General features: G+C 44.2%; 2 protein-coding genes and 6 non-coding genes across 11 annotated transcripts; 7 read left to right on the forward strand and 1 right to left on the reverse strand.

The window, feature by feature from the left end:
- The first annotated feature begins 904 nt into the window (after positions 1 to 904).
- On the forward strand, positions 905 to 990 carry trnay-gua (transfer RNA tyrosine (anticodon GUA)). Its single transcript is given in 2 exon segments — positions 905 to 941; positions 955 to 990. It is a non-coding gene; the product is annotated as a tRNA-Tyr (tRNA).
- A 789-nt stretch (positions 991 to 1,779) lies between these two features.
- Positions 1,780 to 1,865, forward strand: trnay-gua (transfer RNA tyrosine (anticodon GUA)). The gene is given in 2 exon segments: positions 1,780 to 1,816; positions 1,830 to 1,865. It is a non-coding gene; the product is annotated as a tRNA-Tyr (tRNA).
- A 150-nt stretch (positions 1,866 to 2,015) lies between these two features.
- On the forward strand, positions 2,016 to 2,101 carry trnay-gua (transfer RNA tyrosine (anticodon GUA)). Its single transcript is given in 2 exon segments — positions 2,016 to 2,052; positions 2,066 to 2,101. It is a non-coding gene; the product is annotated as a tRNA-Tyr (tRNA).
- Positions 2,102 to 2,515: 414 nt separating this feature from the next.
- trnaa-agc (transfer RNA alanine (anticodon AGC)) lies at positions 2,516 to 2,588 on the forward strand. The gene has a single exon. It is a non-coding gene; the product is annotated as a tRNA-Ala (tRNA).
- An 899-nt stretch (positions 2,589 to 3,487) lies between these two features.
- trnaa-agc (transfer RNA alanine (anticodon AGC)) lies at positions 3,488 to 3,560 on the forward strand. The gene has a single exon. It is a non-coding gene; the product is annotated as a tRNA-Ala (tRNA).
- Positions 3,561 to 4,008: 448 nt separating this feature from the next.
- Positions 4,009 to 4,081, forward strand: trnaa-agc (transfer RNA alanine (anticodon AGC)). The gene has a single exon. It is a non-coding gene; the product is annotated as a tRNA-Ala (tRNA).
- A 576-nt stretch (positions 4,082 to 4,657) lies between these two features.
- Positions 4,658 to 15,647, forward strand: agbl5 (AGBL carboxypeptidase 5). 4 transcript variants are annotated; one of them, XM_028953547.1, is made up of 17 exons: positions 4,658 to 4,943; positions 5,828 to 6,112; positions 6,192 to 6,363; positions 6,550 to 6,719; positions 6,841 to 7,018; positions 7,114 to 7,292; positions 7,536 to 8,094; positions 8,216 to 8,385; positions 8,816 to 8,951; positions 9,062 to 9,252; positions 10,297 to 10,508; positions 10,901 to 11,101; positions 14,332 to 14,474; positions 14,560 to 14,612; positions 14,835 to 15,007; positions 15,107 to 15,231; positions 15,322 to 15,647. In XM_028953547.1, exons 2-17 carry the CDS (start codon positions 5,904 to 5,906, stop codon positions 15,337 to 15,339), a joined length of 2,889 nt encoding a protein of 962 aa, XP_028809380.1. In that variant the 5' UTR covers positions 4,658 to 4,943; positions 5,828 to 5,903; the 3' UTR covers positions 15,340 to 15,647. The 4 variants fall into 4 exon arrangements, 3 of the variants coding, with proteins under 3 accessions (XP_028809380.1, XP_028809379.1, XP_028809381.1); XM_028953546.1 differs by having other exon boundaries at positions 5,831 to 6,112; XR_003742384.1 differs by lacking the exons at positions 4,658 to 4,943; positions 15,107 to 15,231; positions 15,322 to 15,647 and adding an exon at positions 13,311 to 13,330 and having other exon boundaries at positions 5,904 to 6,112; positions 14,835 to 14,923.
- Positions 15,579 to 16,281, reverse strand: ost4 (oligosaccharyltransferase complex subunit 4 (non-catalytic)). The gene is made up of 3 exons (XM_028953549.1): positions 16,275 to 16,281; positions 15,841 to 15,976; positions 15,579 to 15,748 (listed from the first exon to the last, which is right to left on the reverse strand). Exon 2 carries the CDS (start codon positions 15,973 to 15,975, stop codon positions 15,862 to 15,864), a length of 114 nt encoding a protein of 37 aa, XP_028809382.1. The 5' UTR covers position 15,976; positions 16,275 to 16,281; the 3' UTR covers positions 15,579 to 15,748; positions 15,841 to 15,861.
- Between the last annotated feature and the right edge of the window lie 10,976 nt (positions 16,282 to 27,257).

A 27,257-nucleotide genomic window follows, 5' to 3' on the forward strand; every position in this document is an offset into this window, starting at 1 on the left:
GAAATATGGAGAGAAGTGAATTGGTGCTTTTAACATTTAACCAAATAAATCTGTATAACCTTTTTTAGTATCACCAATAAATACAATTTAACCCTAAAACCGGCAAGAGTGAATAATGACTTTTAAAATACGCTTTACTTACTTACACTTACTTTTTAGTCTAAGTTAATACCTAAGTTAACACCTAAATGGTGCCACTTGAACTAAGATCATCAGACACCCTCTGGAAAACGCTTCGGTATCAGATTTGTGCCAAAATTACTGCACAAATATTTGAGTGACAGCTCTGTGGTCTGTAAAATTTCATAACAATAATGTAGTTAGAGTATTCTATCATAACACAACACACGTCTAGCACAGCAGAATAGACATATTTGATAAATACTTACACTTTATTTATTGTACATTGGATCGATAAGGATCATGGTCCCTTTATAAAAAAAAAAAAAAAAAAAAATATATATATATATATATATATATATATATATATATATATATATATATATATTGTATTTAAAAAAAACAATACCATTCACAACAGAAACAAAAACATGTATAATACTATATTAAGGGGCATCATTAAATAACAAGAAATATCAAGAAATATAATCAATACAACTTCTTTTTCACAAAACGCGCGCTTCTTGCACAGATCAACGTCTAAGGCACGCACCTGTCACTCAAACTTCTTGCTGGCCAATGGCGGGAAGACCCGCCCACACGAGAGCGTTGTACCAAAACGGGGGGCGGAGTAACTGTAAAGCCCGCAGCCAGAACTCAGTCTCACAGGCGAGGGAGCAAAAGAGCCCAAAACAAATATTTACACGGTAAATAAAATCAAGTTACAACGTTAAAATATATTAATATACCTCATATACCCGACGGGCGGCGTATACACCTGGCGCCTTCGATAGCTCAGTTGGTAGAGCGGAGGACTGTAGTGGCTTTGCTGTCATCCTTAGGTCGCTGGTTCGAATCCGGCTCGAAGGACGTTAATTTTTTTTTTTTATATATTTAATACATTTAGAAACTCCGAATGAAATTTAAATGGATTTCTTCAAAAAGTCCTTGGTCCTTGTTTCTCAGACACAAGAACGCATATTTAGCCAGCTGTGAGTCAACAGACGAGTTAATCTGGAATCATTCACGTACATTTACATTTACGGCATTTGGCAGACGCCCTTATCCAGAGCGATCCAGAGCTTTCAAGTTACCATCGATGAAGAGATCAATTCCGGTTCACTAGGACCCCCAACTATGAATACATCTTTTTATTCACTCTGTTGTAGGTTCTGTACACAAGTTCGACAACAAGAAAGTTACAATTTAATCTAAAAATTTTCTAAAGAGGAAGGTCTTGAGCTGTCGTTTGAAGGTGCTCAGTGACTGAGCTGTTCTGACCTCGAGGGGAAGTTCATTCCACCACCGAGGGGCCAAGACGGAGAAGAGTCTAGATGAGCATCTTCCTTTTACCTTCAGAGATGGAGGGACCAGGCGAGCAGTACTGGAGGCTCGGAGTATACGAGGTGCAGTGCGAGGTGTAATAAGGGCTGTGAGGTAGGATGGTGCTACTCCATGTTCGGCTTTGTAGGACAGCATCAGTATTTTGAACCTGATGCGTGCAGCTACTGGGAGCCAGTGGAGGGAACGTAGCAGAGGGGTGGTGTGTACAGAGGGGTGCTGATCAGTACAATCATGTACCAGTCAAAGAACATGTTTCATTTGGTCTCATTTTGTAAACTTTGTATTTATTGACGTGTTTCCGCCGTTGCTTTAACCCCTTCGATAGCTCAGTTGGTAGAGCGGAGGACTGTAGTGGCTATGCTGTCATCCTTAGGTCGCTGGTTCGAATCCGGCTCGAAGGAGGCGGTTTCTTTTCCCTCTCCTCGAAATCCCGTTCCGTGGTGCGAACCTGTAAACTAACAGAGCCACAGAAATATTGATGTTTTTGTGTTTTTGTGGGTCTGTTAGTTTATTATCCTCGGTACGAGTACTATTTAGCGCCTTACTAGATCCCTTCGATAGCTCAGTTGGTAGAGCGGAGGACTGTAGTGGCTTTGCTGTCATCCTTAGGTCGCTGGTTCGAATCCGGCTCGAAGGAAGAGGCTTTTTATTCATTTGTGGACTTTTAAAAGATTTTAACATTCAGATAAGAAGCGATTCTATTTTATGCCACACCGTTTATATATTATCTGAAATATATGGTCATGATCGGGAACACAGAGGAGGAGTTGGAACTGTGTATTGGATTATGATGAATGGCAATTTATTACGATGTGAACAAGGGTTCATAAACTCACCGAAAACTCACATGTTTAGGGTAAAATAGCATGTGTAGAAATAGTATCATGTGTTACCTGTGACGATGCCATCATGCCATTTTCCCAGGACAGTAGAATCCCATGAACACGTGGATGTCAGCGGACATTTTTGAGGTAACAACATTTCTGTTGGGATAGACCGAAGCATTGACGTAGAAAGAGACTCTAGAGTCACTGAGCAGAGAGCTCCAGCAGGGGGATTAGCTCAAATGGTAGAGCGCTCGCTTAGCATGCGAGAGGTAGCGGGATCGATGCCCGCATCCTCCACTTTTTTACTTTCTGTCGTTAAGCCCTGGAACGCTGCTTATGTAATTAGGTTTTTTTCTTTTATGGTTTCAACTATTTCCAGAAGGGTTTGGTATTCCACATTTTCCGGACCACCGTATTGTGTATTTTGTGTGTATTGTATGATTTATTTTTTTTGTTTATTTATTGGATTGTTTTATTACTTGCAGCACTCCTGTATATTCTAAATACGAAGTATTACGAAATTCTAAACGTCATTTTATATAATGTGGATATGCATATTAATGTATATTCCATGAATCGTTGCGGGAAAATGTTGCCTTAAATGCTTTTTTACCCCCTCTACTGGTTGCTTAGCGTAATTTAAACTTTGACAATTTGAACTGATACTAGTTCGGCTGTGTGACTTTCTGATCTCCAATTCAGTTCAAAACTTTCTTTACACTAGAGGGGCAATTAAAGGTGCAGCACAGTTGAACAAGAACACAAATACTTAACGTGTAACAGTATATATGTGTAACAGTCTATCCCATTAGCTCGGATATCGTGCGCATGCGCAATATTGAGTTTAAAACCGCTACCCCATGTCTGACACAAACTTATTTTTTCTCGCGTTTTGGTTGTTGCATTTGGTTGACTGGAACACGGTTCTCAGACGTCTTTTTTCAGAATCGCGAGGCGGTGTACATTTATTTAATTGGTTTGCAACATCACATAAAACAAAACGCTGCAAATCCCGTCGACTATTTGTTCATTTAGTAATGTGCGTATGACCCTTTCAACACCTTTACGAATGCTTAATGTGCCGAAATGTCGTGTAATTGTTATAAGCATGCTCCATCCGGGTATAACGCCTCGCCAGTACGCATGCGCGGACATCGGACCGTCAGAGCGCTTATGGACCTGTGTGTTTTGTACGGGGGGGATTAGCTCAAATGGTAGAGCGCTCGCTTAGCATGCGAGAGGTAGCGGGATCGATGCCCGCATCCTCCAAAGATCCTTTTTACTCTTACGTCTCTGTTATTTGTTGTGTGACAGCAAAAATGCATATCAATCTTCAATGTTCAGTTGTGCTTTAAAAATATTTCGATAAATGTTTGACACAGAGCTTGTAAGACTTTTTACATTTCTTTCTGGCAGATTTCAAAGGCTATACAAACTACACATTTTGAATTAAACTGGTCTATCTATTTAACATTTTTAATATTTACTTTCTATTCGAATTGTATAAAGTCACAGTGTTGTTCTTTTTTCTCCTATTTCCATGCTCCTACTATATGTCCCTGTCTTATTACAAATTTTCTTTTTGTGATTTCTGTTTATTTGGTCATATCATTGTTTTTTTTTATTGTACTTTGAAATGTGTATCTAAAAACCGTTTGTCGGGTTGACGCCTCCTTCTGGTGAACAAAGAATCGACAGACCTCCTGTTGGCACATCCGGGGGATTAGCTCAAATGGTAGAGCGCTCGCTTAGCATGCGAGAGGTAGCGGGATCGATGCCCGCATCCTCCACGAGATGCTCTTTTTCTCACAATATCCCTTGCAAACAACAATTAAATGTTATAATTCGGTTGCATAATTAATTTTAATATTTTTCTTTAAACGGTAGTAATGTTCGATTTTTGATGAAAAAGTGAAATAATTTGAAGCAAGAGTTATGCATGTCTATATTTATTTATACTGTCCCTGTAATATTTTCCTTCTAATCAGTTGCACCACAATAGTATTTCACACCACCAGAGGGCCAAATTATAAATAAACATGCGAAAATCTGAAATAATCTCTGTGTTTGGTACGTAATTTGTCTGATAATTTCCGTTACACTGCAGCTGTCGATTTAAGCCTAACCAAAAAGGGTGTGACGATCAGACGTAGAGTACAAAGCAGTGTTAAATTCCGTAAATGTGAAAGTTTGTGTCTCTTCCTCGCCGCGAGTCTTTGCCCCGCCTTCGCGCCCGCTGCAGCCAATCCGATCGCAGCTTGTTGCCCCTTGACTTGCTGCTGAGATAAAGACTGAGTGCTGTGTCAGAAGACCTACTGTGCTCTTCTTCCTACATAGAAATGTAACAGGGCGACTGAACACCAGGAGGCGGCAACATATACAACGTCGATAGTATTTGGACTGTTTTATGTAAACAGTATTTACATTTCGACAGATACATAGATAGATGTTATTGATTGATAGATGTATGCATTCCTAATAGATGTTTTGTAAGCCGTGTAATCATTATAGACGACAGAAAGCCTGTTTCTCAGCCTACGCGGAGCCGCGAGTCGCACATCTCGAGTCGCGATGCGCTTTGGTTCGGTTGGATTGTTTGGGTTTTAAAGACCAGCGTAGTCCTCGGTCCGCGGAGGAGGCGTACATGACAAGGTAACATCATCTACATTAAAAAAAAAATACCCATTACGTTCAGATTTCACGGCTCTCCGGTTTATTACCATGCGTGGACGCGCAGCGAAGCTGCGCTTTTTGTCGAGACGTTGCGTCGCATCGATGTTTATTCAGCTAGCACTCCCAGATCGTTGGCTAACGTCAGTGCCGTGCAGCTAACATGAACGGACCACTGTCCTGCCCAGAGAAAACGCGTTTGTGCACAAATAAATCCGCCCGAAACCGTGATCAAAGCAGCTCCTTGTTTTGTTGCTAGTAACCAGTGGCAACGTGAAGATGACAGCCGTTTAAAAAAACAAAAAAACAAAACGTTCGTAGATAAAAGGACATCAATTAAGCGAGATCACTTTTAAGACCACTACTTTAAACCGTCCAACCTTGCCCGGTGACAGTGGCTGCCATCGATCACCTACCCTTAGGTATTAAATCTTTCTCTTTTTGTAAACTGTCCGCTCAGCAGTTTAGTTCTTTTACGTGCATATTTGTAGCATGTGTACGGTTTACTATTAAATATTGTGGTAGTAGCCTAGTGGGTAACACACTCGCCTATGAACCAGAAGACCCGGGTTCGAATCCCACTTACTACCATTGTGTCCCTGAGCAAGACACTTAACCCTAAATTGCTCCAGGGAGACTGTCCCTGTAATACTGATTGTAAGTCACTCTGGATAAGGGCGTCTGATAAATGATGTAAATGTATTGTGCCCCGTTCTGCTGTTTTATTGATTTTTGCATCAGCTCATTCTTTTCTGCTCGTGTTCTTATGATGTGTGAAGGAGGCAGGGAGGAACAGTGTCACTAACCCTCCTGTTTTGACTGAGTACCTGTGTGTGTGTGTGTGTGTGTGTGTGTTTCCCCATCAGTAGATGTGAACTGAGACGACATCAGTGGGCAGAATGAACTCCGGTATGGCCACACGGTACTCTGGACTCTGAGATCATGGAGGCCCGGTTCGGCAACTTGGTGTTCGGCTCGCGGTTCGACTCTGGGAACCTGGCCAGGGTGGAGAAGGTGGAGCGGGGCGCAGGTGATGGAGAAAACGGCGGGACTGGCAGCATCAGCAATGGCCCCCCGGCCGCACCCGACTACGAATTCAACGTCTGGACTAAACCAGACTGCGCAGAGAGCGAGTTTGAGAACGGGAACCGGTGAGGGCAGTTTTATCATCACAATGGTCTTAATCGTTATCTGTTCATTTGCTAATTGATTCGTTTAATTCCCTCCCAGATCATGGTTCCATTTCAGCGTCCGTGGTGCAACTCCTGGAAAACTGTTAAAGATCAATGTAATGAATATGAACAAGCAGAGTAAACTCTACTCCCAAGGCATGGCCCCGTTTGTCCGGACACTGCCCGTCAAAACACGCTGGGAGAGGGTGCGGGACAGGCCCACTTTTGAGGTACTGCACCCACCTTCAGCTGTTTCTTGAAACAAAATGCAGTGCATCTTATGTGCAGGTGGATTCAACATTTTGTGAAAACGTGTGTCAAACCTAATCTGAGGCAACAACACACTCTTAAGCTGACAGCCTACACTAATGTGGAAATGTAAATTACTTAACCAGAAGGTGTCCGTTGTCCCTCAGCTGTCAGAGAACCAGTTTGTCCTGTCCTTCGTTCATCGTCTTCTTGATGTGCGTGGAGCCACCACCTACTTTGCCTTCTGCTACCCCCTCTCCTACTTGGAGTGCCAGGAGATGCTGCAGCAGCTGGACCAGCGGCTGCTCAGCACCACACACTCTGTAGGGCCATGCAGGTAGAAAATGATCTATTCCCGGTCCTTGTTTTTGGTGGGTTTTATTGTATATGTTGTATTTTTTTTTTCCTCCATCAGTCTCGGTCACTTCTTCTCTCTTTTGCAATCCCGTGCGCCCCAGTCCCGTAGAGTCTGTGTATTACCACCGTGAGTTGCTATGCCACTCTCTGGATGGGCACAGAGTGGACCTGTTGACTGTGACGTCCTGTCATGGTATCCAAGAGGAGCGGGAGCCCAGGCTGGACAAGCTCTTCCCTGACCACAGCACACCTAGAGCTCACCGGTTTACGGGGAAACGGGTAAGAGCACGCACACATACGCACACGCTCTCGCATTTTTGTGAGGTGGCAGTCCCTAAATTGGGCTTCCTTGTGTGTGTGTTTGTGATATATAGGTGTTTTTCCTGAGCAGCCGCGTGCACCCAGGCGAGACGCCCTCCAGCTTTGTTTTCAACGGTTTCCTGAACTTCATCCTGAACCGGGACGACCCTCGAGCTCAGATGCTGCGCAGGATGTTTGTGTTCAAGCTTATTCCCATGCTCAACCCTGATGGAGTTGTCAGGGGTCACTACAGGTCAGCATGTGGTCAGAGAGGCACACAATTTTATCCCTTTTAGGCTTATACTGTGTAAACATCCGGTTCCCAATGCAAAGTGTACCAGAGCTCCTGATGGTGGAAGACTTGACTTTCATTTCCACTATTTTCTGGCATAGTACCAACGTTTCCAATGGTAGTCCTTGTTGGGTCCAAATGGGATTCCTAACTTTCAGTGACTTTCAGTTTTTGAGATACAAGTACTTTTTCTCCTTTTAACAGGACTGACTCTCGAGGAGTAAATCTAAACCGGCAATACCTGAACCCGAGCCCTGAGCTCCATCCCTCCATTTATGGAGCCAAAGCCTTGCTACTCTACCACCACCAGCACAACCGCCTAGGCCCGAACTCACCCTGCTGGAGGTCCTCGTCCAACCAGTGCCCCCTCAGCACCAAGACCTCCAATCAGCACAACAGCAAGGCCGACGCTGCACTCACCCCTGCGCCCCAGCCTACTGAACTGGAGCGCTGTCTGAACCGCAGGAACGAGGCGGCGCGGAGCAGGGAGGGTCCAGCGATCGACTCGCCAGAGATTCCCATGCAGCTGGAGGAGAACGAGGGCCACGTGTGGGAGAAGGATGCTGTAGAGAGGGAGGAGGGGCCCTGTGACGAGAATGAAGCTTGTAGCAATCTCTCTGTACCGCCTCTCGTTAACTCCGCCCCCTCTGAGAAGATCCCTCCCCAAGAAAGTGGTGTTGCGTACTATGTGGATCTGCATGGCCATGCCTCTAAGCGCGGTTGTTTCATGTATGGCAACAGCCTTGCTGATGAAAGCCATCAGGTGAGGCTTGTGTATCTTTGATTTGCGTCCTATTTTCCATTCCTTAGAATCTATTTTTGCCTTTTGCGCAATGCCTTGATCTTCAATGACTTGTCTGGTTTTTTTTCCGTTTGTGCTGAAGGTGGAGAATATGCTGTATCCCAAGCTCATCGCCATTAACTCTGCACATTTCGACTTCCTGGGCTGTAACTTCTCTGAGAAGAACATGTACGCACGGGACAAGCGTGATGGCCAGTCGAAAGAGGGCAGTGGCAGGGTTGCCATTCACAAAGCCATTGGCCTCATCCATAGGTGCTGGGAAACAGAAATCTGTATTTTAACTATTTACCCACGTACAGTGTGTGTCTGTGTCTGTGTCTGTGTGTGTGTGTGTGTGTATACATACATATATACTTGGGGCAGTGGTGGCCTAGCGGTTAAGGAAGCGGCCCCATAATCAGAAGGTTGCCAGTTTGAATCCTGATGCACCGTCCCCACACACTGCTCCCCGGGCGCCTGTCATGGCTGCCCACTGCTCACTCAGGGTGATGGGTTAAATGCAGAGGACAAATTTCACTGTGTGCACCGTGTGCTGTGCTGCTGTGTATCACATGTGACAATCACTTCACTTCATATGGTTTATGTGTTTCTGTCATTACTGTATTATTAGTACTTCATTATTATACAGTATTATCATTACTTTATATATAGTGTATTTCAACTTTTTCCTTCTCATTTTCAGTTACACTCTGGAGTGCAACTATAACACCGGCCGCTCTATGAACACCGTCCCACCAGCGTGCCATGACAACGGCCGTGCCACCCCCCCACCCCCTTCCACATTTCCACCCAAGTACACTCCGGAGATCTACGAGCAGGTAAATACTTACTGTAACAAATTGGCTTATTCATTGATAAAGAATAGTCCAAAATAAATTGAACCTTGTCACTCTAGATCAAAAGTCAAACAATTGTACTCCTGTGTCAGGTGGGGCGCGCTGTTGCCGTAGCAGCCCTGGACATGGCCGAGTGTAACCCCTGGCCTAGGCTCATCCTGTCGGAGCACAGCTGTCTGCCTAACCTACGCGCCTCCATGCTGAAACACGTGCGGAACAGCAAAGGAATCAGCAACTGCGTCAGGAGAACTGCCTTCAAAACCGGCAGCCCCCCTAAGAACACGTAAGGCGTAGAACTTTAGAAAAAAGTAATGACAGTGAAAATACTTTTTTTTTTTTTTCCAGAAATAACTAGCTAAAACTGGAATAATACAGATTTTTTTTCTTTGATTAAGCAGATGAAATGCGAAGGTCTTGTTTTATGTAAGGGTTTATCTGTGGACGTAAGCGCTGCCATTTTAAAGTTTAAATCGGATCACCACCACGTTGGCCTTTGTATTGTGGGTGTGCAAAAGGGCAGACTGCTCACCGCTAACAGAGCAGCGTTGCCGTGAAAAATTCACAATCGTGTGTTTAAAAGATTCCCTGACATCTACCGAGGGGAAGAAATTAGGGCTGTGCGGCTCGATCAATACAATATTTAGTATTGGATCGATATTTTTGCTCTTCTAGTGCTGTACCACGTTCCAACTGAAAGCAAACATGCTGGTAGAAATTCTGCTCCTCACACATCTCCGTGACTCGGTGACATCGCAGAACGGGGCTCCCTGTTTGGTGCCCTGTGCGAGCACAAACCCCGCCTCCCCAGCAGCTCAGTGCTCAACAAAACACCCACCGAGCATTATCTTTTTATGTTTGCTGAAATAAAGCTGTCATTAGCTTTATATATGTGCCGGTTAGAATTTGAAAGTGACCTGTACACTATTTTTTTGCTTGGCATGTATGTAAATGATCGTGTCTGAGTTGTCTAAGGCAGTTTTTTTTTTATTTTATTTTTTTGGTTGTATGACCTTTGGAATATGTAAGGCGCTTTTGCAATATATAGAGTGGCATTGTTTGGCATTTTCGGTGGCAAGTCTGTTCACAGTGTAGCTTTGCATGACATAACTGGTAGCTTGCAAGACTCCGCATTCAAGGTTGCGTTCCCAGCGCAAGGTGAATTCTATCAAGACAAAGGCAGTAACCTGAGTCGCTAATACTGAATTACAACAAATCCAACGACCTCCGTAAATCAGGCGGGAATCTAATGTAATCTAATCACACATCAGTTTGTTAAAATTGGTTAAATACACAGTGTAGTGACTCCATTGTGCTGTGTTTAACCTAGAGGCCTGAGCAGCTCTGCCTCTGAAAACTCCCTGAGTCGGACCCGCTGCAACAGCACTGGCAACGGCAATGGGAGCCAGCAAGTGTCTTCCCAGCTGAAGAGCTCCCCGAGCTTCACGTTCGGGTGCAGCCCCTCGGCACAAACCCACGCAGCCTCCGGACACCCCTCTGCACCTCACAGATCTGTCCACAGAACCCTGGGACCTGTTCGAGGTAAGAACTCCGGAGACCCCGCCCTCAGTCCTCTCGGGGGAGGAGCTTACTTGGTCTGGTTGTGTCTGCGGTTGTACGTGAAAAGGTTGCAAGCACTGGGTTGTGGCTTTGGGTGTTCACAAACCCAGGATCAAGTATGACATGGACTGCCAGAACTGGATCAAGTGCAGTTTTTTATTATTTTTTTTATAATAAGTAAAAAAATGTTGTTGGCTGACTGATAAGTCAGAATCCAACTGTTGCATGTTGCGTTGACATTTTGTTACCCAGTAACTGTCTGTTCCAAAACAGTATAGGATGTCTTTGTTTGTGTTACCCAGCATGCATCTGAGTGGCTTTCTGGAAAACTGTGCATGTGAGGGAATGAGTGACATGTTTTTGTGTCTCTGTAGAGTCTAAAGCTCAGGAGAAGAGACGATCGCACCACCACCGCCCCCTGTTACGGTCTCCCAGCAACAGCCAGCCAGCCCCTTCCCGCCCTCCCCTTTCTCCTTACTCCTCGTCCTCTTCCTCCTCCTCCTCCTCCTCCTCTCCCCCATCATCATCCTCAGTGTCTGTGGCCGGCCCCAGTCCTTGCTCCATCAGCATGGCAGGTCTGTACTCCCTCCAGCCGCCCAGCCTGGCCCAGCTCCTACCCTCCCTGCAGGCCATGCCTCGCTCTGGGCTACTCACCAAATTGAGTCCCCTGCTCCAGCAGGGCCTGCCCCCGCTTGCCTTCCTCAGTGACGCCAGCACCCCAGCAGGGCAGGGCCAGATCACACGGCCCACACAAGAGTGATGGCATTGACAACACTGTGTGTGTGTGTGTGTGTGTGTTTGAATTAGTTTGGTGCTAACCCCCTGGAGACGTGTCTAATTTTTTTTTCCGTTTAAAAGAAATACGTGAAATTAAAGATTTAATTTTGCACCCCAGTCTATTTGTAGCACCTTACAAATCTATATTTTTCTGTTGTATTTAAAGTAATTTCATAGCTATTTGAATATGGCCACCTGGGGAATTTTTAAGAATAAATGACCTTATTTTCTGTTTAAAGTCTATTACAGCAGGTGATGTGGTGCTTTCGGCCAACAGAGTTCTAGGGTCAGAGGTGTGTGACATTCATTGCTGGAAAGCCAGAAGCAAAACAGTACACTCAGTTACCCTTATCTTTATGACAACACTGCTGTTCATGCACATTTATTTAAGTAAATCTCAACAGATTCATTTTATACATTTTTCTCTTGAAGTAGCATTAATGGAATGACATTAACGTTGAAATACGAGATGCCAAATAAGAGTTTCTATGGGCATTGTGTAATGCGGTCCGAACAATAACAGAATATAGTGGGATTTTTTTTTGTGCGTTTTGATGCATTTATATTTACAGTAAATTTTTGAGTTAAAATAATGTTTGTATAGTTTTGGCTTTTTTTTTTTTGTTATACCTGCGCTGCAGACTAAATCTTTTTTTCCCGCAGAATAAAAACAAATTTATAAATTTAGTGGCCAGAAAAAAAATTAGCAAAGATATCTTTTGATATTATTGGTCATCTGTCCAGCCTTATGGATATATATATTTTTCCATCACTTTGGTGACTTTGCTCAACATGGTTCTTTGTACATATATATAGTGCTGATTAGCTGGCTGTATTTTGCAGTATTGCACTCCTGATGTTAATTTAGTGCCAGTTCTGGAACGTCACCATGAAATGTCACCGGCATGGTCCGCTGACAGTAAAAGGACCATGGTAATACCACATGATGAAGTTTTTTTTTTTCCATTTAAATCTCTCCTGTATCCTGTATTATTCCTTCAGATGTTTTAACCACTATACGTGTCTGCTATTTTTAATGATCCGTTTTGCTTGAAAGCACAGATGCCCAGTCGTGTGCTGCAGGCACATCTGATCACTGTAAACATGCTTTGGTGACAGGCTTGTTATTTTAAATATCGAAGGCGGTGCGGTGAAGCTGGCGTATGTAGCATAGTGTACCTGTATCTGCTCCTGTTGGAATATAAATGTAAACCAATTCTGCATCAGGCCCATCCTCCATCTTCAGACCACCGGTAGGTGATTAGTGGTTTGGTGTGTATTATATCCCCGGCCTCTCATTGTGTTCGAGTATTCTGACCACCACTATTGGTTTTCATCAGTGGTGAATTAGTTTAATCAGCATGCTGTGTTTGTATCAGCATTGTTTGGTTGGGCTGTCTGTAGGACCTGTTCATGGTGCTGTGGTAGCTGGTGAATAATGTAACTGGTCTAGGTTGTGCCATCACATATTGTGACCTTTCTAAATGGAAAAAAAAAAAAAAGAGAGTAAACATTGGGAAAGACGAGCCGCTTTGGTGTGATGTGTGACGACTAGCAGTGGCTGTCTGCTTATTCTGGTACTTTTCAAATAACAATATTTCATTGTGTTTTCACCATCTCAAAAAAAAGTTTGTAGATGTTTTATCATTTTATTTATTCGGTTTATAAACATGTTTTTCAGACTTATGTTTGTCCTTCAACATATAAATATCTACTTTATAGAATTAATATTTCACATATTTACATATTTACAAAGTAACAAATTCAGGAAGTGTCATATGCCGAAGATTTTCTTTCTGTTCTGTGCTTTCAAATGTTATATTCATGATTTATAACTAATTATGATACACATATGCGCAGTTCGCACATGTTCTATTCAATGGTTCGTTTCATGTGTGGTGACCTGTCATTTCAGATGTCTGATCTTTTCTATAATAAATAATAAATATTCACTGTCATTAAACTGATGTGGTTTCACAGCCTTTTTCCTCTTTTCTGCTTCTGGAGTGGGTGACCTTATCCATGAAGTATGTTTAATGTTCTGCAACTTCATAATGTGGGGGGATTAAAGGTAGAGGTTCAAATGCGTCAATTTCTACATCAGACTCATCAGCCCTTCATGGATAAGAGTGCACATGACTGCTCTTGCACTACTCTGTGTGTTTATCTTTTGTGCTATTTCTTCATACGGGTCAACTAATGGGTGGTAGTGGCCTAGTGGGTAAGACACTTGCCTAAGAACCGGGTTCAAAACCCACTACCATTGTGTCCCTGAGCAAGACACTTGACCCTGAGTGTCTCCAGGGGGGAACTGTCCCTGTAACTACTGATTGTAAGTCGCTCTGGATAAGGGCGTCTGATAAATGCCGTAAATGAAAATGAAGTAGTTGTCGGTGCACACAACGAAACGTGTCCTCTGCTTTTAACCACCACTCTAACTGAGCAGTGGGCAGCCATGGGGAGCAGTGTGTGGGGACGATGCTTTGCTCAGTGGCACCCTGGCGGATCGGGATTTGAACTGGTAACCTTCTGATTACTGGGCCGCTTCCTTTACCGCTAGGCCACCACTGCCCCAACTGTAGACAAGTATTCACTGAATGTATCCCACCGTTACCTGACCTCCATAAATGTCTTTTTAGTGTATGATGCCATCTTTCACAGGCACACCAAAAGGGTTAAGGACACATTTTACAATGATACTAAATAAATGACAAAATTCCTTCAACTGTTCAACTGTTTTTATGACTAATGCATGTGTCAGCACAGGAGCTGTTTGTTGGAACCCGTGTGCCTGTATGGGATGTGATGAGTGTGTCATTGTCACCTGTGTATCCATGGCTTGGGTTTTTTTTTTTTTTTTCATTTGAATGTAATGCTGACATCACTGTTTTACCAAAACCCATGAGTCATAAGGAGCACAAGTCTAAATGTCTCGAGGCTTTTTGAGCATTTTTGTGTTTGCAACACCATGTCATGCTTAGCGCTCATCTTCCTGTCCCCCGTTTTCATACCCTGCTGTCTTGTCCAGGCGAGAGCTGTCCTGACTCGCGACCACCAGCGTCACATGGCAAAGAGTTTCCGGCGCGGAATGGCAGGAGGGGCCGAGGGGGTATAACGGGTGGTGGCCTCCATCAGCCACTGCTCCATAGAGGAGTTTCTCTCCCTGGCCAGGTCCCGGTCTTTTGCAAATTTTTCAGTCACGTGCCACCCAGTAACTTTCCTTATGTAACGGCTGTTCCATTCCCTCTCACCGCAGGCCTCAGTGAGTTTGGATTCCCAAAGTTGGAAACCCTCTGTGGAATTCAGCAGGTGAATTGAAAATTTTCCCTCCTCATAGGTTGATCCACAGAATTTAAGACAGTAGCCATGACTGACCAATAGTAAGGCTCTTTACCATTTTTTTTTATATATATATTGAATAGTCATGATTGACATGCTAATTGAGAAATGCTGTTTTTCATAATTAATTTCTTTAATTAATTGGGAGGACATCATCAACCATCCTGTGACATTCTGTGGTCATGGTTTTAGGTGTGAGCTGCGACCGCGACCTGCTCGTATACCTGCGCAGAATACCGCATCCGGGGACACATCTAGCCCCCCTGCAGCCCACCCTGCTGGTTCCACCTGCAGTATGGGGACTGCCACGCTGAAGGTTTGGAGGCTGATCAAGCCAGGCATCAAGAAGCACTTGTCTTTCTCAGGTTGGCAAATATGGCTCTACAGCGCCACCAAGTGACATCTTTAAAGCCAGAGGAAACTTTCTTCATACCCCTATTAACACGTTTGATTTTCATGTTCAGGGGTGTCTGGGAAGGAAAGCCCCGCCCTGGGTCTGGCTTCTAAGGCTCTGCTTAGGAACCCGGCACACGGTTACGTCTGTTCAAAGAACGCAGCCGAGAAAACAGCTTTGGACACAGATACACAGGTACGGTGTCCATTGTCCCTGAACCCTCAAAACGCAAATACCCGCCATGTAACGTGCTCCAGGTCAACGTCTCATCGTTTCTCCTTACAGGAGATCACAATGCCTTGAGTGGTGAGTTAGGATCTAGTGTCACCGGCACCAAGCTTGAGCGTCTTTGACCCAGCAAGGACTCTCGTGCACAAACTGAGGGTCCACTCCAAGATCCAGGGGACCGTGAAGGGTCTGCACAATCCAACTGCAATTACCACAAAATGTCTACATTTTTTTATGCAGTACTATTGATTTAGCACATGTCAATTGCAGCACTGTTACTTTTAATTTCTTTGTGTTACTAAATTCTGAGCCTGTTGATGTATTACAGTTTTATTACATGGAAACAACGACGAATTGTGTTCTAATAAAAACATTCAAAATCACGGTTGTGTCATTTATTTCACACATTTCTTACAAAATAATGCATAATTTACAAGACGTTGCACTGGAAAATCCCATCACTGGTGGTCCTCGTTCAACCAACCTGCAAGAAGAGCAAACACAGAGCGATGTGTGCGAGAGCCACGCATGGCGCAACATTCCTCCTTCATCACGCGTTATAACGCAGCTACGTACGCCATCTCGCCATCCCGGACATTACTCTGCTTTCTTGGGATTGTTGACAGCTACGTAGTGGTACAGCACGACCAGCAGGAACAGCGAGACGCCGAGCATGTTGGCGAACACGGCCAGGTGAACGTCCGTCAGCATGCTAGCGTCCAGGTTGAAGAAGGGGGGGGAGAAAAGACGTCGGAAGACGTCCCAGGAAAAATGCATCAGCCGTCGACATTGTACGTCAACGGTCATTAACGACCGTCGTCAAAACATTTAACTGTTAGATGACAAAACGCCATCTGACAATGCGAGTCCTCGAATGATACGTTATCAAGCTAATGCTAACACGTTCAATTGGTCGTTATAAACGGTCAATTATGTTAAGATACATTAAATAACGTTAGCAATTTGTACTAGAAAAATCGACACGTAAATAAAACAAGATTATTTCTTACATTGGTGTGAATTATTTGCCCGTCAGCGTCGGATGGGACTGTGCAGCTAGGTGGTGGCGCTCACTTCCGCTTGTGGTCTCTAGTTTGGCCACGTCACGCTTTGAGAGTCTTGTCAAAATAAAAGTCGATTTCATGGAAGAGCTCAAATATTACAAAATAAAAGCCCGTGCCAGCGGAAACCCTCTCATAAATAAATGACCCGGAAAAGTGTGTACGTACATCTGTATAAAAACTGAACGACTGGTTTTCAAAAGTTTGCTGGTTCCATTTTTATTATGGTAATTTGCATATACTCCAGAATGTTATGAAGAGCGATCAGATAAATTTCATTTGCCATTAAAATGAACTTAATACCAAAAAAACGTTTCCATTGCATTTCAGCCCTGCCACAAAAGGACCTGCTGAGATCCTTTCAGTGACCCTTTCATTATCACAAGTGAGAGTGTCGAGGAGCACAAGGCTGGAGATCTTTCTATCATGCTGATTGAGTTAGAAGAGCAGACTGGATGCTTGAAATCATTGTTCTTCCTCTGTTAACAAGTGTTGTAGTCAAGATTGCTTTAACCGAGACCAAGACATTGCAGAGACTTGAGGGTACCAAGACCAAGACTGAGTCCAAGACTGAGACCAAGATACACTAAGGTGAGACCAAGACCGAAACCATTACTCAGATCAACTGTAGAGAAAAAAAGGAGTTGCTGTAAAGTGTCATTACATGTCAAATCATATTCATGTTTTCAAATAAATTATCCATGTTTTTCTGATTTAAAATCTATATATATTTATAACCATTTTGTCAGACTTTGTCAAGGTTAAAAGATGGGATGCTCATATTAAGTCTCTTATACCAGCAACAGAGGCCTTGTGTAAGGTATGAATATGATTATGTAATGATCCCTTGGTTTGAAAGGAATAAAATTTGGTTCTCAAATGTTCACTGACACTCTTAATTACATTTTCTTCCAGCTAATTCATCAGATTAAGTAAGACAGTGCTGGTTCACTGATCTACAGTTAGTGACTTAACAATGGTGTGTACGGAGTTAAAGTATAAATAACTTACTCTAAATTAATTTATGTCTCTAAAACCTTCAAATACACATCTCATAATGGATAGGACTCCGCTAATCAAGTTTTAGTTATTGCTGCTCTTGTGCATAGACACGGGATTCTAATCAGCTGGACTCATCTTCTGTGCATACTTAAAGATAACAGGCTCAGCCGATGGAAGGGCTACACAAACCTGACGTGTTGTTGACTTCATTCTGGAACAATCACATGATCTGGGGAAAATTCTTCTCAAAGGGACCTAATTGTATTGGGCACATTGATTCATATGAGTAGTTAAAACCTTTTGCTGTGTATCGACGGCTTCGGGGAACAAAACATTGATCAAATCATGGCCAGGAAACTCCCCAGACCTTAATCCAATTGAGAACTTGTGGTCAAACCTCAAGAGGCGGGTGGACAAACAGAAACTGACGAAAAACTTTGTGAAAAACTGTAATTGTGTCATTCTCAAAGCTTTTGCCAGGACTGTAGATGAAGGATTCATTTTGTGGATAAGAATATTTTCTTAAATATCCCAATGGGAGGTCAGTGCTGCTGCTAGGAAAGTTGGCAAGGAAAAGTTGAAAGTAAATGAGTTGTTTACAACTGACAATGGCGCTGGGTTTCCTTTCTTGTGCATTGCTAAGGGCTGATATAATACGATATAATACGATATAAAGCATCTCTCAGGCACAATGCGGTTGTGTGTGAAGGCAAACAATCAGACACATTGCACCAAATGCATATTTCACTTTCGTGATGCGTGAAGGTTCCAGCAGGTTCAATAAAGAAGTCAAGTTTTACTTGCTGTTCCTGAGTTCTCCACAAAGTGGCAATATGAGGTTTCTTAAAGGAGAACATGCAACCTCAAAGTAACACTTCCCCCTTCTTAAAATGGATGATAAACCAAGTCTCAACTGTTAAAACAACAGGTCGGCCTTCACTCCTGAACTGCTGGCTGCAAATGTTCTTTCAATTCCTCTTAGAATAACTGACTGATAGATTTAGCAGGCCCACTTCTCAAATTAATAATTCTGTCCTACACAGCGGAGCATATCAAATGTATGCGATGGTTTTAACAGCTTTTTCCCCCACAGCCTTGAAACGTGTTGAATCGTGCTCCCCATTTTCCATCCCGCTGCAGCTGTGTTTTGATTCGCTGACAGTAGCTCCTGGGAGTGCGCCGTAAAGCAAAGGGGACTTTTAATTGAAACGCCAACGTGCACACGTGCATGCCAACAATTATTATGTACACAGAAACTACATTAATAAGACAGCTGCTCCTTTATTTTAAAACCTCCATAAATTAAGCACACAGTCTTCTATTGTTGTCTATTTTTAATTCGCCCCCTTTTTTTTTTTTTAGCCACAGTAGCAAGTGGGGATTTGACATTAAATGATGGTCATTAGTTCTGTTTGTTGCACAAGGTTATCAAAGTCCAGGAGTTAATAATAGACCACACGTTTCCTCAATCTCCGGCAGCCGCTTTCTCTTCTCTCTGGCCTTCAGCTCTTCACTGGAAGCACAAATGTGGCTTCATCCCAGCACGGATAAGTGCGAAAACAGAAAAACAAATGACCTCATGACCTTTCTATTTGTATTAATAATTATGATGCATGGACCAACTGTTATTTAATGTCTGCTGAACAAGAACCGAGGGCTGAGGCTAAAATGTTAGTGGTGTACAGCATTCTAAAATTAACAGTTGAAATGAGTTAGACTGTGAAATATTTGAAATAATGAACCCACATTTGCTGATGCACCAGAATTAGTCTTCTTTGCTGCTGAAAGTATTGCTTCTTCAGTTCAGCTGACTGAAGACTTGTGTTTAACGAACACAGCATTCCATCGGAACTCAAGACTAATCGTTGCGGATAATGCGTCTCCTTACATTTTTGCGGATATTCAAATTCATTAAGAGCCAAGTTATTTACATCTGGATTTGCGATTGATGTTATGTTAATGGACAAAACTATTGTTTTCTGTAAAAAGCAAAAACAAGGACAAATGTAAATGGCCCTTAAAGCACATTCAGCAGATAATTATAAACATATTAGCCACAATAATGTAAAGTGTTCTCTTCTTTTACCCCCTCATTATGTCTGACAAATGACCGGAGCTCAGTGTCTAACCCATTTCCAGCCTGTTTACTCGGCCTGCCAGATCTACCAGACGGCGATAATAGGCAGTCTTAACTCTGGGGTTCAGGGGCTTTGTGTTTGTCTGTGAAATTGTCAAGTGTAATAAATCAAACCCTGAAATCACCTAAACTATCATCCCTTTAAGGAAATTCGCCCATCAGCCGACATCTCGCAGTTGCTCCATTAGGTCGGTCCAGGCCCTTGTTAATGGTTTGTTCCCCTCCGCGGCTGAAACCGTATCCCGCTCGGCTTTCCCGAGTGGGCCGAGCACAGTTGCTCTGCTCCCTGTGGTAGAGGCAGCGCCACCCCCCCCAGTCCAACCCCCTTGGGCGCGGCGCGGCCTGCTTTACTCAGCTAAACGAATTAAGTAATCGCCTAATACCACAGCCTCCTGCATTACAGCAGAGTTTCCACATCACGGCATGCAATACTCCCGGCTCGTTGCCGAGCGCAAGTGGCTGGCTGGATGCGTGGAAACCCAGCGTTGGCCCCGGGCCCCCGGCATGTCGGCGGACGCAGTGACACGAGTCAGACAGCGGAGGGCAGGCTGCAAGAGACACGGCTTTTATTAGGGCTCATTAAGCTCACAGATAAGTCACTACGCTGGATTCATTAACCATGAGATGACCCCCATCTCCACGGCACACATATAATCCTCCCCACTCCTCCTCCTCATCGCTCTCCTCCTCCTCCTCCTCTTTCGGCCTGCTGTCAGTTGCTGTGGTATGCTAATGACACTGAGGGGATTGCCGGTGCGGAGAGAAGGCCACACACACCAGCGCATTCCTCCAGCTTGACCTCCACCCAAGTCAGTCTGCTCCGGCTTTCTTCCCCTCCCTGTTCCTCAGAGGTCAGAGAGAGAAGACGGAACGATTGAGTCAGAGCGGCTGAAGTGGCTGCCGTAAAGCTGTAAATGCATCAGCACTGGTGGTCAGGTGGCCCGAGAGCGACGGCGAGGGAACATGCGAATGAACGCATCGACATTTTCCTGGACTCATTAAATATTTTCTCTCTTTAACTGCGATTGCACGTAGAGCTTCAAAAAGCCTTCTGTCCTCGTCGCGTCTGGGTAATGGTGATAACATCAATGAGTCCAGGCTGAACACATTTTTACAGCGCCAGTCTTCCCCGGTCTGTCGGAGATCCTGGCTCCCAGCTCAGGTGCTGTGTGCTCTTGACCTCATTCAGGTCGTGCTTGGCTTTATACCACGTTGGCAGGGGTGCTCCAGGCTGAGACGTACTCAACAGATGCAGTATGTCTGACACTGGTTCAAATGGTGCCAAAGAAAGTGCCGTCACTTATTTTGCCTCCATATACTAAAGTTTGCTGTTTTTCATAGAGCTCATGTGACCATTTCATCATTAATAAAAAAAAATGATTGTAGCATAGGATAGACGTTCGTGCAGACAGGATTTGATTGCTTAATATGAATTAAATTATATTCAAATTTACAATTGTGTCATTTATCAGGCACCCCCTTAACCAGAGCGACTTTCAATCAGTAGTTACACGGACAGCGCCCCCCCCCTGGAAACACCCCTAAATTAAATAAACCATAAGGGGTATATATTATCAAGGCACCAAATACCGAGACAGAAAGTGGAGGAAATCTGAGGAAGGAGGGAGGAGACATGGTGATGGGAACGTCCAGAATGAGGAAGTAGGGTGCGTGATCACCATTGTCTCATCCCATTGTAAACATCATTACAGCTCATTAAAGTTCTGGGTTTCAGAAATAACGAACAACACAAACAACAAGGACCTGTTAGTCCCTCCTCTGCAAGATGAAAAAACCAAGGGTAAAATTCATTATTTCTGTTATTGTGAGTTCATTCTGTTAATTCAATTAATTATTTTGTTTTTTCTATTTCCAGTGCATGAAACAATCCTGAAAAATACAAAATACATAAATGCTACAAATTCTTTAGATAGAACCCAAATACACAGCACAGCAGTGTTTATTTGAAACGAATAAAATATTGATGGAAAATTGTGATTCTGATAATGATACTAATAAAAATATTTTTGTAATGTATCTTGGCTAGTGGAGCAGTAGAAGATGTCAGTGTCCACAAAGTTTCATCTTTTCTCCTCCTCGACCGCAGCTTTCCTGGCTGCTTATAGATATGAATGACAGAGCATGACAGGAATGAGATTAATAATCCTTGCTATGCAAATCTGTGCAGACTTTGGTGAAACCTGGCGATAATTCCTTGAGGCAGATGTAATGCAGCTCTTCGTTCAGGAATTTATATTCAGAGTCCAGATCACTCTCCAAAGCACCATTTATCACGAACGCAGATGCGAATGACCAACACATTCGGTTCCTGAAGGTTCTTCTCAATCGGCCTATAAAAAGAGGCTTGTGAATAACGTTTGACTTTTTGCTCGGGAACAGTATATTGTTTCAAGGTGATGGACTCTATACACGGCTCTATATAAATCCACCGGTTCCATCTTTCTTCCCTGTTCCTCTGCAGCATGACCCCAGTCACTGTTCTCGTCTATACCAGCTAATTAAGGTGGACAAACAACAAGATGTTCCTGTTTTTCACCTCGATTGACATATTTGAGAATAACAATGATATTGTCAGACTCAGACAAAGTGAAATGGGGATCCGTAATCACCGGCTTTTCCACTTCTCTGATGGATTTATCCTTGGGAGGAAAATGTATTAATTTCCCTTTTCATTATTTCATATGATTCCATGACAGCTTGGTTTTTATGCACGTGCTGCATTATTTCAACCCTACTATGTTTTTTTCCCTTCATATGGACTATTGCATTGGTTTATTGATATATAATTGTCTTGTTTCCCGCACAGGAGCAAACATCCGGGCCCTCTCGAGAACTGGGGAATTGTCTTCTGGGGAAAAATATTAATAAAACAAATCGAAACAAAAAATGGCAACGACATAAACAAAAGCTGTCAGTGTTTTGGCAGGCTAATGGTTTGGTATTGTGTTTAATGGAGTTTCGGAGCGGGGGGGTGGCTGGGTTGTTGTTTGCGGGACCGCCTGTGATGTGGCGGAGCCCATTTGGAGTTTTGTGAGAAAGGAAGCAGCAGGAAGATCAATACATCCTCTGTGTAGATTTCCTGCAGAGTGTGACGTGCGTGTCGGGGAAACAAGCTGTGCCGAGGATACTTTCCTTATTATGGATTTGACATGAACTTGGCCCCCGGCCCTCGGGAATGTGATGAATGCATTATTTGATCTTCCTGCCTTTGTTCACCTCTCAGTGGCGATCGGCAGCGAGCGTCTGGCCGCTTCTCGCGGCCGAGGTGGACTGCAGAGCGTCACCCAAAGCCGCCCCGGTGTTGTAAATAAAAGGCCGTAATGGAAACTGTAATGGCTTGCGCCCGTACCGAGCGCATTCTCTCCCCGGGGTGCCGCGGGGACAGGGCCCGGCATTGTGGGCGTTGACGCACGAGGAGGAGGGCAGTCAATAGTTCAGCAGATGCCTGATGGGGGCCATGACAGCTTATCTTTTCCAGAAGACTCGCTGAGGGGAAGTGTGAGTCACAGCAGCCATGTGTGTGTTTGTTTGTGAGGTCTTTAAAAAAAAAAAAAAAAAAAGTCAATTTTCAGGGCATATCATCCCAGATTTCGCCGTAATCGCTGACTGGAAGAACGTCAACGGATCTCAAGTTGTTTCCTACAATTTTATTTGGAATTATATTTAACATGGGGGGGGTGGTGGTGTTGTAGCCTATGACCCAAAAGACCTCAAAGTCACAAGTCCAGACCTACTTACTACCATTGTGTCCCTGAGCAAGAGTTGCTCCAGGGGGGCTGTCACTGGAAGTCACTCTGGAAAAGGGCGTCTGATAAATGCGGTAAAAAGAAGCTCATGATCCATGCAGGACCGGTATCTTCACCACGTATGTTTAGACCGTACACTTCTTTTTGCACTACATTCTGTTCATCCATTTAATTACCAGTTCATAAAGCCTTCGTAATACCACATTAAAACGTCAAATTACAGAGTGCAGCACGGCGGTGATGAATAGCGCTACGGCCGTTTTGGTAAGCCAGCCCAGGAGCTCCCTCCTTCAATGCAGCTACAAAGGCTCCTCTTGAGTTCCAGAGATCTGTGTGCTTCACTTGAGCTCAATGCCTCAAAACACAAACATTAGGGCGGACGCTCAATGTGCCGTGCAATGGAGCTCTGCCGGCGGCTCTCTCTCTGTCCCTGTGACCTGCTCCTCCTGAACCCAGACCACCACCGCGTGTCGGCCCGTGTTCTTCTTCGAAAGCAATGCCCCGCGCGAGGCCGCGTGCGCATGCTGTACATGGGAGAGAACGAAAAACAAGCCGCTGAACTTCTTAGTCTTAAAACAATACACAATGCGATAATGTCTGGTCACACTTCGCGTGGCTGAGGTCTGAGCGGTGGCCAGTTTAACCGCCGGTGGGAAGGGATTTTTCTGCGGCGGCGGCGCTTTGGTGTTGCACAGCAGAACGCGCGCACTGTGCAGGAAAGGTGCGTCCTGACATTCTTGAAGAGACATTTCACTTCCCGCTGATCACCCCACGTCCTCCGCGTCCTTACAATAGCAAACAGGCGTAAATCAGGAGCCCTCGCCTACTAAAGGCGAGGTGACGTGCCATTCTGAGTTGAGAAGTTGTGATGGGCCTTTTTGACTCTTTCTGACCAATTTAGCGATAAATGTCATTTAAAAGTCCTGCAGAACCTCGCTTTTCTGTTGAAACAGTGACTGAGGGTGTGTATTATAACCATTTGGGGGACATTTCTTCATACGTACAGTATTCAGCTACCGTTTGCAACTTTCACATCCTGATGAAGTCAGGTGTGTTGCGGCCGCAAAGGTTTCGGTGGGGCCGTGTATTAAACCGAAACTGGGACGCGCTCTGGGCTCCATAGAAGAAAAAAACGAAATCTGTACGAATAACTGAAAGTGTTGCGTGATGTAAGAGCGTTTCCAAACTTCTGAGAAGTGATGACTGTACTTCAGAGTGTGTAAAGCCCCGTGGTTATTGCGGTCCGTACCTTTAGAAAAGTTCGAATTTAGGTGGATTTTGCGTTACCAAGTAAGAGTTGTGTGGTCTGAAGGCCCCTCACATCTGCGTCAAGTCTTCAAGCCGTTTTTTTTAGGCAGAATTCCCTAAAACACCTGAGGTTACAATAGCCAGGAGAGGCTGTGCAGATTCATTCAAACATAATCACATTATCATTTTGCATCGTCCCACCCTTCATCAACCTGAATAACAGCTACAGCATTTGAGGCACAACCACTAGCGAACCCCCTCCACCCTCACTAAGGTTGCTGAGGCCATTCACAGCTGGTGTTAAGCCCCCCAGTTCTCTCTATCAGGTATTCCCAAAATGGGTGAACTGGAGAGGGGAAAAATAATGTAAAGGAAGGAACCGAGCAATAGCTATAATTTTCGGACATAGCCATTTTCTTGTGATGTGTAAACCTCAGCTCGGGGTCGTGGTGCTGAGGCTGTCCTAAAGACTGCCCACCTGGTTTTCTGATCATCCTGCCGCGGTTTCTCCTCCTCCTGCTTGCGGCTAAGGCCATCCCTCGCCCTGCCTCTCCACTTAGCCCCATAAATCACTCAAAGGCCAAGGCCTTCTTCTGTTCCACAATGCCAGAGCGAACACTGTCCCTCTCAGACAAAATACGCAGCGGAACCACACGCACCCAAGCTGACCCCGGAGGGCCGCAGGACGGCGTGTCCCACAGGCGGGTCCTGCAGCCGCGGCTCATTCCCTGCGCGCAGAGAAATTGGTGCCTCGCCACCACATCAGCTATGTTCAACAGACCGACACCAGATTTAGGTTTCTGAAAGCCATGTTGACTTTTTATTGTATGTTCTTTCAGGCCAGAGGACAAATCATCAAAAAATCTGCCAATTGGACGTTTGACATAAAACAAGAAGATCGCACACTCTGGTCAACGAGCCATTCAATTAAAATGGAGGGAGAGCGGGAAGGAGGCTGTTCTGTTTCAGCAGTTTCTTGGAACCACAGTACAATTCTCTGCGCGCTCAGTCCTTTTTTTTTTCGCCTTCTTTTTCTTTCTCTTCTTTTTTTTTTGCCTTCTCTATTTCCCAAACGGGCCGTTATATGACAGTGAATGCCAGGCCTGCAGTTGAGTGGTCTCAGGCGCCTCTTCAGGAGTAAGCCCTCTCGCAGAGCTCAGCAGGACAGGATGCGAGAGATTTCGGGGCGCCCAACTCAGCAACTGATGTCAGAGATGACTTAATCTGCATAACAGGCCCAGCAGACCCCGAACTGGGAGAAGGAAGACTACTAAAAAAAAAAAAAAAAAGACATTAGAATGTGTGTGTGTGTGCGTGTTTTTTTTACTCAGAATTTATGATGCTTTTTGTTTCCCTTGAAAATGTGCTCCATGATTTATGACATCTGGGGAACAGCGGAGGGATTCACTGCGAGGATATGCTCGCAGAGGATATGATTTTTTTTTTTTTAATAACAAGCCTCTGAATTATCAAACTGTACAATTTATTTTTCTGGGGTCCTGTAATTCACTTTTTATATGACCCTTTATACAGAACACGATGAAGATAGCTCTGCTATGCACATATAACTTTTTAATGCCCCACTAATTAAAAACCAAATGGGCCTTTCAAAATGCAAAATTGTGAAATCTTATCATACAGGTGCATGACTAGGTGCATGACTTAAATATAACTTTATTCATTATAAACATAAATGGAAATGGGCTCATAGGGGAAAGTTAAATAAAGCCCTAGCACAGCACAGTACAGTACAGATGACGGACATGGACTGGAGAGAATGTTGTAATTAACTACTTTTGGGTAATTGGAAACTTTTGGCCTGATTAGTACAATACACAGGCGAGGATGTGGCGTCCCCTGGTGGGCCAGAGAATTCAGGACATGACAAAATAAAAATAGTCATATAAGAAAGCACCACTAGATGGAGCTTCCTGACACTGAATGCTCAAATGAGTGGGATAGGCCTCAGTTCAGAGGACAGTTCCTTCTGAAAGTGACAGAAGAGGCCCATCAGGGCTGTCCCAATATGGAGGGCCCTTCAAAACATGGTTGATATCCAAGGGGTGGATCTTAATGACACAAGCCTGGCTGGGATGCAAGGTAAGCAAGGTACATTTGCACATTATACATTTAATATAATAGTTGGGTCATTTTTGAAAAATTCTCACTCACTCATTCACTATCCATGACGACTGAATCCAGATCTGGGTTGCGGCTACTGGAGTCCTTCCTGGGACATTGAGCTCAGGACTCACCCAGGGCGGGGTGCCAGCATGCACCATTCACAAACCCTTCACTAACACACTCACAACTATTGACAATTTAGAGTACCCAATCCACCTAGCGTGCATGCCTTTTGCAAATTATTACTGGGTGCAGATTTACACCCATTCTAAGCATCACCTGAACAAAGCTTGTTGTGGGAACAGGAACAGTTATCCCCATGGATTAAATGGACCAAGGCTTTTAGTTCCCTTAATGCAGCTCCCAGAGGGACATTATATTAGCTGGTTTGCATTGACTTGGTGACAAATCCACCACCCCTTGGTTTCTCACACAGAGAGGGGGAGAGGCACCACCCCCCCCCCCCCCCCCCCCACACACACACACACACACTCTAAAAAAAAAACAGCTCACAACAAATAAGACCAAAAAAAAAATGATGGAGAAAAACAACGAGATGTGAGGTTGTTCAGGAAACACGGTATCTATTTCATGCCCCTCCATTTGCCCACCACCTGTTGAAGACTATCATTACCCAGAGATGTGTGTGTGAAG

This window comes from Denticeps clupeoides, chromosome 14 (genome assembly GCF_900700375.1).
Source record: "Denticeps clupeoides chromosome 14, fDenClu1.1, whole genome shotgun sequence".
NCBI lineage: Eukaryota > Metazoa > Chordata > Actinopteri > Clupeiformes > Denticipitidae > Denticeps > Denticeps clupeoides.